A 9,872-nucleotide genomic window follows, 5' to 3' on the forward strand; every position below is an offset into this window, starting at 1 on the left:
GGGGGAATGGCCACGCCGCAATCCCTTCTCCTCCATTCTCCTCTTGGGATCTTGGGCACGCACGCACACGCACCCAGCGAGTTTAAGCCACTGGGTCTGGGACGCGAACCGCGGTCGGCTACATGGAAGTCCAGCGACATAGCCATTACGCCATCTGCTGGTCCCCTTATTCAGTGAGCTTTTGTCTTGTTTTGGCTATAGGTTGCAGTGAGAAATCACCAGAGAGGGACAATGAGAAATCACTCCCCAGGGCAATAGCCCTGCCACAACTCCCTCTCCTACCAGGGTTTTGGGCACGTATGAACACATGCGCGACATGATCATCAAGCCACCAGGTCTGGGGACTCAAACCATGGTCGACCATGTGGGAATCCAGCACCTTCACCACCACACCACCTGCTGGCCCTCAGTGATTTTTTTTTTTTTTTTTTGAGTCCCTTTTCTTAGAGTCACACTACTTAAAGTGCATGCAAGTTAGAGTTAGGTATGCAACCTATCCTTGTACGGCTGTCGATCAGAAATAATAAAATCCTTATCCTGTTTCTTCACACGATTATAGGACGATCCTTTCAAAAATAAAGCCTTGTTACTTAGCAACAACACCCAAGAACTGCATCCGGATCCTTTCCAGACGGAAGACCCCTTCAAATCCGACCCATTTAAAGGAGCCGACCCCTTCAAAGGTATCTCATTCGGTACCCATTTTCTCATTGAACAACTGTTCTATTTTATGCCATTTAGACTTGTTGAATGGCTAGAAAAGTTAGAAAATGACCATAATCCAAAATAGTTATTTTAATTAATTAATTAATTAATTAATTAATTTTAGAGATTTTTTGCTATAGGGCATGCGCACTTGATGGAGAGACAGAGAGACAGAAAACGAGAAATCTCCCCCCAGGGGGGATGGCCACGCCGCAGTCTCTTCTCCTCCATTCTCCCTCTCGGGATCTTGGGCACACACACACATGCGCCCGTGTACACATGAGTTTTAAGCCACCAGGTCCAGGATTCGAACCGCAGTCAACCACATGGGAGTTCAATGACATAACCATTATGCCATCTGCTAGTCCCCAAAATGGTTATTTTCTTATTGATACATAGTAATTGTACATACAATGCGATTTTTCTGTATGACAATATAATGTGTAATGATTAACTCCAGGTAATATATATGTCATCTTTTTTAAAAATATTATTTGTTATTATTATTAGTTTTAAAAATTTTGCTACAGGGCATATATGCTCATCAGAGAGAGACAGAGAAGGAAAGTGAGAAAGCAAGCCGCCAGGTGTAGGACTTGAACTGTGGTCGGCCATGAAGGAGTCCAGCATTTGAACCCCCACACCACCTGCTGGTCCCTATATATCATCTTAAGCATTTGTCATCCCTTCGTTTTGGGAACAGTTAAAACCCTCTTTTTTGTTTTTTTTTGAGAGGTTTTTGCTATAGGGCGCATGCGCTCACCAGAAAGACAGAGAGAGACAGAAAGCGAGAAATCGCCCCCTGGGGGGATGGTCATGCCGCAATCCCTTCTCCTCCATTCTCCTCTCGGGATCTTGGGCACGCACTCACACATGCCCGGCGTGAGTGTAAGCCACTGGGTCCGGGACTCGAACCGCGGTTGACTACGTGGGAGTCCAGCAACATAGCCATGACGCTAACTGCTGGTTCCCTTACTGTATGATTTTTAATTAGTTCATTCATTTCCGTGATCCACCCTCAGTTCATGAGCACATGTATGCCTGGTGTACTCAGGGAGGTCTCCAGACCCAAACCCGGAGTCACCCTGTGGGCCAGCCTCACCGAACCTTGTTTCACTGCTGGGCCATTGTCCGGCTCCCCATACTGTGTGTTTTGTTTCATTTTATTTTGTTTTTGGAGAGGTTTTTCTATAGGGCACGTGTACACTCCAGACAGACAGAGAGAGACAGAGAGACAGAAAGCAAGAAATCACCCCCCATGGAGGGATGGCCACGCTGCAATCCCTTCTCCTCCATTCTCCTCTCGGGATCTCGGGCATGCATGCACACACACCCAGCGTAAGTTTAAGCCACCAGGTCCGGGACTCAAACTGCGGTCAACTACATGGGAGTCCAGCGACATAGCCATGACACTAACTGCTAGTCCCTGTCCTATTTCTTATTGTTATTTGTAAAACAGTTTTCTTATTTCTCCCATGAGTGCAACAGAGAGGCGTCTTCACCTGCTGTCCTCACTCAGTCTCAGCTGACTTGGATCATGGGCATATCTGCAGACCACTGCAGGGCAGCCCTGGGACATGAACCCATGACCTTTCCCATAAGGATGAGTTCCATTACCCACTGCTCCACCCCCCTGGCCCCTTGGCTGGATTCGAACCCTCCAACACTTCGGCATCCTAATCCGTCATTTGGTTAATACATTCTTGCACGCTGCCGTCACGGGGCTGATGTGATGATCTGCCCCAGTGGGGATTATGAAAAGACCTAGGAAACCACAGACTCTTCTATAAACCTAAGATCTTAATCTCAGGAGTTTACGCAGAGTCGCACACAAGTCAAGAAGAACCGAAAAGTATTCTAGAAACCAGATTTCCTAACGTCTCTCCGTTTTTTCGAGCAAAACAGGATTTCCTGGAGGGCCCTCTGTACATTCTGAGAAAAACGCCGAGGCAGGGAGAAGGCCATGGGGTTCCTCTCGAGTTGCAGGTTTGGGGCTGGAGCCTCTTAGGCCTAAGAGATAAACGAGACAGCCCCCCGAGTCTCCGACGGGCTGTTCTCAGCATCGCCGTAGGGCTGACGGTGAAGTGAGCGCTGGGGCAGCCCCAGGGAGAGGGGTGGGAAGGGAAATGAGGTTAAAGACACACAGTAGAAAGAGCGAATTCTGCTTGCTCTTGTTCTCCCCCCACCCCGCCCCACCCCAACTCTGTCCCCGAAATCCCAGCAGCCCACAATACCTTCTGTCTCATCTTAATTGTTCCAGTCGAGAACAGCTGCCTCCACCAGGTCTCCCACCTTGATAGGCCAGGGGACTGTAGAAAAGGAACTCACAGGGGACTAGCAGTTGGCATAATGGCTATGTCGCTGGACTCCCATGTAGTCAACCGCGATTCGAGTCCCGGACCTGGTGGCTTAAACTCCCGCTGGGCGCGTGTGCGTGCATGCCCAAGATCCCGAGAGGAGAATGGAGGAGAAGGGATTGCGGCGTGACCATCCCCCCTGGGGGGTGAATTCTCGCTTTCTGTCTCTCTGGCTGTCTGTCTGGTGATCACATGGGCCCTATAGCAAAAACCTCTTCCAAAAAAAAAAAAAAATTTTAAAAAAGGAACTCACAGGCCAGCCAGTTGCGTGCTGGTTAAAGCACTGAATTCCCACATGGACAACCATAGTTCGAGTCCCAGACCAATGGCTTGAAAAATCACACCAGGCACGTGTTCATGTGTGTCCAAAATCCCTAGAGGAGACTGGAGGGAGAGGGATTGCGGAATGACCATCCCCACAGTGTGTGTGTGTGTGTGTGTGTGTGTGTGTGTGTGTGTGGTGGGGGGGTTCACTTTCTGTCTTTCTCTGGTGAGCTCATGCACCCTCTGACAAAAAACCTGAAAAAAGAAAAGAAAAAATGACCTTTTTTTCTCCAGATGGGGAAGGTGGAAGTCAGGCGGCCTGGCAGGCGGGCAGCCATGTTCAGTGGGCTCGTATCATGCTGTTTTGTTTTTGTTTTTTCCGCCAAACAACTAAGCAGTCTTTTTCCTTTCTGACCCAGGCGACCCGTTCCAGAATGATCCTTTTGCAGAACAACAGACAGCTTCAGCAGGTAAAGGCCTTGGCACGTCTTTCCCGGATGAGCCCTCGGACTGGGCCCAGGCCTCGTTCAAGTTGGGGGAAATAGAAAGACGCTGTCCAGCCTCCCCTTCTCCCAGGTCTCCTGAACCACAGCAGCTAGGGAGCTTAGTTCCCACAGGAAGTGGGAATAGAACCCCAGCTCCTTTTTAAGAATTATTTATGGGACCAGCAGGTGGTGTGGTGGTTAAGGTGCTGGACACTCCCACATGACCGACCACGGTTTGAGTCCCGGGCCTGGTGGCTTCCTTTCTCACTTTCCCTTACTCACTCTCTCTCATTCTGGCCCTCTCTAGTCAAATTAAAATGAATAAATCAATTAAAATAAAAATTATTTACTGAGGGCCAGCAGGTTAGTGAGGTTGTTAGGGCAGTGGACACTCCCACCTGGCCAACTACAGTTCATGTCCCGGACCTGGTGGCTTTCCTTTCTCACTTTCTCTCTGTCTCTCTGTCTCTCTTTGGTCAAATTAAAATGAATAAATAAATAAAATTCAATAAGTAATTTAAAAAATAATTATTTAATGGTATTTATTATTATTTTTAAAGATTTGCTCATAAGGCACATGTGCTCACCAGAGAGAGACACAGAAGGCGAGTGAGAAAGCAAGCTGCCAGGTTCAGGACTCGAACCATGGTCAGCCATGTAGGAGTCCAGCGTCTCAACCACTACGTCACCTGCTGGTCCCACCACAGCTTCCCCCTCTTTTTTTTTTTTTTTTTAAAGAATTATTTAGCTTTGTTATTATTATGTTTTAATTTGACCAGAGAGAGACAGAGAAAGAGAAAGGGAAAGTGAGAAAGCAAGCTACTAGGTCCTAGACTCGAACCTCCGTCAGCCCTGTGGGAGTCCAGCACCCTTAACCGCCAGGCCACCTGCTGGTCCCCCCACAGCTCTTTTTGTATAAAAGATTTTTGCCAGGGCTAACAGGTGGCATGGTAGTTAAGGCACTGGACTCCCACATGGTCGACATGCGGTTCAAGTCTTGGACCCGGCAGCTTGAAAAACACACCAGGCACATGTGCGTGTGTGCCCAAAATCCCAAGAGGAGAACAGAGGAGAAGGAATTGTAGCATGGCCATCCCCCCTGGGGAGTGCTTTCCCACTTTCCCTCTCTCTGTCTTTCCCTGCCGAGTACATGCAACCCCCTCCTAAAAAAAAAAAAATTTACCTAAAAGATATCATTTGCACACAACAAACTCCACCAGTGTTCAGCACATAATGATGTAAGTTTTGACACGATAGTCACGTGAGGTTGGAGAACATTCCCGTCATCCCCTTTTGCCATCATGTCTCCCCCCGCCCCCCACACACACACACACTGACCCAGGCTGCCCCCTGACAGCTACTGACCTGCTTCCTGTCACCTCAGATCTTACCCTTTCTAGCATATCTCGTGGGTGGCATCGTTTGGTCTGAATTCTGTGCCTGGGTTCTTTCACTGGGCGGAGCGTTGTCTTCTCTGGAAACCCCTTTTCCTTCTCTTTTCGAAACACCTTCTAGACCCGTTTGGAGGGGATCCTTTCAAGGAAAGCGACCCATTTCGTGGCTCGGCCACCGACGACTTCTTCAAGAAACAAGCAAAGAACGACCCATTTACCTCAGACCCGTTCACAAAAAACCCTTCCTTACCTTCCAAGGTGAGCAAGGTGGTGGGGAGACCCGTGCACCCTCTTGTGTCTACGTGAAGGCGGCCCCTCCCGACAGGCCCCTGTGTATGGAGTGACTCCCTGACTTGGTCATTCCTAACTGCTCAGGAGGAGTGTGGGCCTCGGTGTCTGCCAGGCCGGCCCAAGGGTCTCTAAGAGTTGATGTCGCAGCCGAGTGCGGTTCAAGTCCCGTACCCGGACTCTTGAAACTCACACCAGGCACATGTGTGTGCGTGCCCAAAATCCCAAGAAGAGAATGGAGGACAAGGGATTGCAGTGTGGCCATCCCCTTGGAGGTGATTTCTCACTTCTCCACTCTCTGTCTCTCCGGTGAACACATAACACCCTATGGCCAAAAAAAAAAAAAAAAAAAACTGAACTAAAATTCATGCTGAGTTCTTCAACTCGAGTTCCTTTGTCAAAATTTTGTTCTCTTCCAAAATCTTCCCACTTTGGTTCACTTCCAAAGCCCTCAAGCAGTTGACTTTGGACCAGAGCATAAAGGTATGGTCTCCAGGACAGCTCATCCGATGGATTTTACTCAGCCTGGGTTTAAAGTGTATCTATTTCGGGAACCAGCAGTTAGCGTAATGGCTATGTCGCTCGACTCCCACGTAGTCGACCACGGTTCGCGTCCCCGACCCGGTGGCTTAGAACTCACGCCGGGCATGTGTGCGTGCGTGCCCAAGATCCCGAGAGGAGAACGGAGGAGAAGGGATTGCGGCATGGCCATCCCCCCTGGGGGGTGATTTCTCGCTTTCTGTCTCTGTCTCTCTCTGTCTGTCTAGCGAGCACATGCGCCCTATAGCAAAAACCTCTACAAAAAAAAAAAAGAAGTGTATCTATTTCTGGGACCGGCAAGTGGCGTGGTGGTGAAAAGCGCTGTTCTCCCACATGGCTGACCACGGTTCGAGTCCCGGACCTGGCAGCTTGCTTTCTCAGTCACCCCCACCCTTCTCCCACTCTCTATCTCTCAGTCTTTCTCTGGTCAAATTAAAATGAATAAATAAATAAATTTAAATAAAATAATTTTTTTTTTTTTTTCAAAAAAAGCTTATCTATTTCTCCGTTGAGACAGAGAGAGAGAGAAGGCACCCCCGATAGGGTCTTTATGGCACAGTCAACCCCCAACCTCAGGCAGCCCGGATCGTGGGCACGCGCATACATGCCCCACGATAGGGAGCCCTCAGGACGCAAACGCGGGACCTTCCCCCCGTGGCCTCAGCTCGGGGCAGTCGCCTTACCGCTGCACCGCCGCAGCTGGCCCTGAGTGGGGTCGACGTCATTTTGTCCCCTGCACCCTGGCTCTGGGTGTGGCGTGTGTAGGTGTCAGCAAAGTGCGGCCGAGGGACCGGGTGACGGGACAAGTGACCCTCCACTTACTTTGCTCTGTTCCTTCACTCAGCTCGACCCGTTTGAATCCACCGATCCCTTTTCATCCTCCAGCATCTCCTCAAAAGGATCAGGTGAGGCCAACAGATTATTTTTCCTCCTGACTATTCCTTGGGTCTTAGAAGATGCTGCCCCGTCCACACTATATTCCTTCTTTTTAATTTTTTTTTTTTTGAGAGAGAGAGAGATTTTGGCTGTAGGGCACATGCACTCGCCAGAGGGACAGAGAGACAGACAAATGAGAAATCACCCCCCTGGGGGGATGGCCACACGGCCATTCCTTCTCCGTTTTCTTCTCAGGATTCTGGGCACCCACGCACAAGTGCCTGTCGTGAGTTCCAAGCTTCCAGGTCCAGGACTCGAACTGTGCTCGTCCATGTGGGAGTCCAGCACCTTAGCTGCTACGTCACCTGCTGGCCCCGACACTTTCATCTCTTTTGTGGTTTTCTTTTGTTTAGAAGGTAGTAATTATAAAGGGCTGGGGTGTTGGCTGATGTTCCTAATCAAATGTCAGGTGTAGGGACCAGCAGATGGCGTAAGGGTTACGTTGCTGGACTCCCACGTATCGACCGTGGTTCGAGTCCCGGACCCGGCAGCTTAAAACTCATGCCAGGTGCACTTGCATGCATGCTCAAAACCCTGAGAGGAGAGTGGAGGAGAAGGGATCGCAGCGTGACCGTCCCCTCTCCCTTTCTGTCTCTTCAGAGAGCGCATGTGCCCTATAACAAAAATCTGTCAAAATGAAAAGAAAAAACTGTGTACAGATTTCACATTTTTCTTCACCACAATAAACTCATACTTTCATTCCATTTTCACATGAATTTTATTTGTTAGTTTGCTATAAATTGTGTGTGCTCACTGGAGAGAGACAGAGATGGGGGAAGTGAGAAGTCACCCCCTTGGGGGATGACCACAGTGCAATTCCTTCTCTATCCTCTTCTCAGGATTTGGGACATGCATGCACACACACCCAGCATGTTTTTCGATCTGCCGGGCCCAGGTCTCAAACCACTCACTTGGGCATGTAGGATCCAGCTGCTTTCACCTCTGCATCACTGGGGATGGTCACACTGCAGGCCCTTTTCCTCCATTCTCCTCTTGGTAGCCTGGACATGCACGCACACGTGCCTGGCGTGAGTTTAAGCCGCCAGGTCTGGGACTTGAACCGTGGTCAGCTACATGGGAGTCCAGCAATGTAACCATTACGCCATCTTCCGGTCCCCAGATTCCCATCTTTGTTGAGCAGCTGTGACTTTCTCCAGTCTCCTGAGTCAGAGCCACTTAGTGTTTCCCTTAATCCCAGAACTTGGCTTCCAGCGTGTTCCATTAAAGACCTATAACTCTGGGGCCAGCAGGTGGTGTGGTGGTTAAGGCTGCCAGATCCTCCATGGCTGACTGAGGTTCAGGTCTCGGACCTGGCAGCTTGAAAACCATGCTGAGTGCATGTGCGTGCATGCCCAAAATCTCAGGAGAGTGGAGGAGAAAGGATTGCGGTGTGCCATCCCCCCAGGGGTACTTTCTCACTCTTCTTCTCTCTCTCCCTCTCTCTCTCTCTCTCTCTCTCTCTCTCTCTCTCTGGTGAATGCATGAGCCCTGTAACCAAAAAACAGACCTATAGGGACCGGCAGGTGGCGTGGTGGTTAAAGCACTGGACTCCCACGTGGCCCACCATGGTTCGAGTCCTGGACCTGGCAGCTTGCTTTCTCACTTTCCCTCTCTCTCTGTTTCTCTGGTCAAATGATAATGATGATGATAATAACAACAACAAAGTGAAGTAAATAGTTCTCTTTTTTAAAAAAATAGACCCGTGGGACCAGCAGTTAGCATAATGGCTATGTCGCTGGACTCCCATGTAGTCGACCGTGGTTCGAGTCCCGGACCCGGTGGCTTAAACTCATGCCTGGCGCATGTGCGTGCGTGCCCAAGATCCTGAGAGGAGAGTGGAGGAGAAGGGATTGTGGCGTGGCCATCCCCCCTGGGGGGTGATTCCCACTTTCTGTCTGTCTGTCTGTCTGTCTGGTGAGCACACGCGCCCTATAACAAAAACCTCTCCAAAAAAAAACACTAGACCCGTAACTGTTGACTGTGCTGCTGTCCACGTAGATCCCTTTGGAACCTTAGATCCCTTCGGAAGCGGGTCCTTCAACAGCGCTGAGGGCTTTGCCGACTTCAGCCAGATGTCCAAGGTAAACCCCCGCCACGGCGCCCCCATGCCTCTGTGGCATATCTGTGCCCCTTGTCGTGGTGTGGGTGGCCAGGCGTAACTGTTCACATCACGTATGTATTTCCTCGGGACCTTCCTGACTCGGAAACGCACCCATCGTGGGAGGTCGTGAACACGCAGGCGGGGTCTGGGGACCATGGCTGCGGTCGAATGCGTGTCCCTCTCTGTGGGTTCAGCCACCAGACTCCCAAATCCCTCCCAGTGGCACTGGTGCCATGGGCTGCCGCCAGCGCCTCATGACTGGACATCAGATCCCAGGCTGGAAAGTTGTCACCCTGGCCACACACAAACCCAGAAGGCCTTAGGCCCAGAGGTCCCGGGACGACCGCAGGTGGCAGGCCTGGCTTGCGGCTCACCGAGGCTTAGAACTGCCAGCCCACAGGCCTGCCCGTGTCAGGCTTCCAGAGAAAGTGGGCGAGCCAGTGTCTGGAGCCCCCTGTGGACAGAATGTGTGAGGGAAATGGAAAGAAGGGGCCTGGCTCTCGTGACCGTGACCGTGCAGGTGAGGACGGTTCCAGACAGTGATGCCTGTTACCGGGCGGCACGGTGTCCTCATCCAGCCGGAACCCCGGTTCCCTAAACCCACTGTGGATCTAGCCCTGGGCAGGGTCTGAGCTTGGTCATGCGTGGCTCGATGGGGAAGTGTGGTCTGAGAACTAAACCTTCAGTGGAACTCTCGAGAAGTCAACCCAGTACCGACACATCAAGAAATAACAGAAGATGGGACCAGCAGGTGGCATAATGGCTACATCGCTGGACTCCCATGTATTCGACCGCAGTTTGA

The 9,872-nt window shown here is 50.6% G+C and overlaps 1 protein-coding gene across 8 annotated transcripts in view; it reads left to right on the forward strand.

The window, feature by feature from the left end:
• The window catches only part of EPS15L1 (epidermal growth factor receptor pathway substrate 15 like 1), a gene marked incomplete at its 5' end in the record, with an annotated part of 101,740 nt that overhangs the window by 49,636 nt on the left and 42,232 nt on the right, over nucleotides 1-9,872 (forward strand). For all 8 annotated transcript variants that reach the window (XM_027771316.1, XM_014587336.2, XM_027771315.1 and 5 more), the window contains 5 exon segments: nucleotides 560-683; nucleotides 3,746-3,796; nucleotides 5,327-5,463; nucleotides 6,878-6,938; nucleotides 8,968-9,050. In XM_027771316.1, the coding sequence (XP_027627117.1) occupies nucleotides 560-683; nucleotides 3,746-3,796; nucleotides 5,327-5,463; nucleotides 6,878-6,938; nucleotides 8,968-9,050 (456 nt within the window).

Source organism: Tupaia chinensis, unplaced genomic scaffold (assembly GCF_000334495.1).
Source record: "Tupaia chinensis unplaced genomic scaffold, TupChi_1.0 Scaffold000201_2, whole genome shotgun sequence".
Classification (NCBI taxonomy): domain Eukaryota; kingdom Metazoa; phylum Chordata; class Mammalia; order Scandentia; family Tupaiidae; genus Tupaia; species Tupaia belangeri.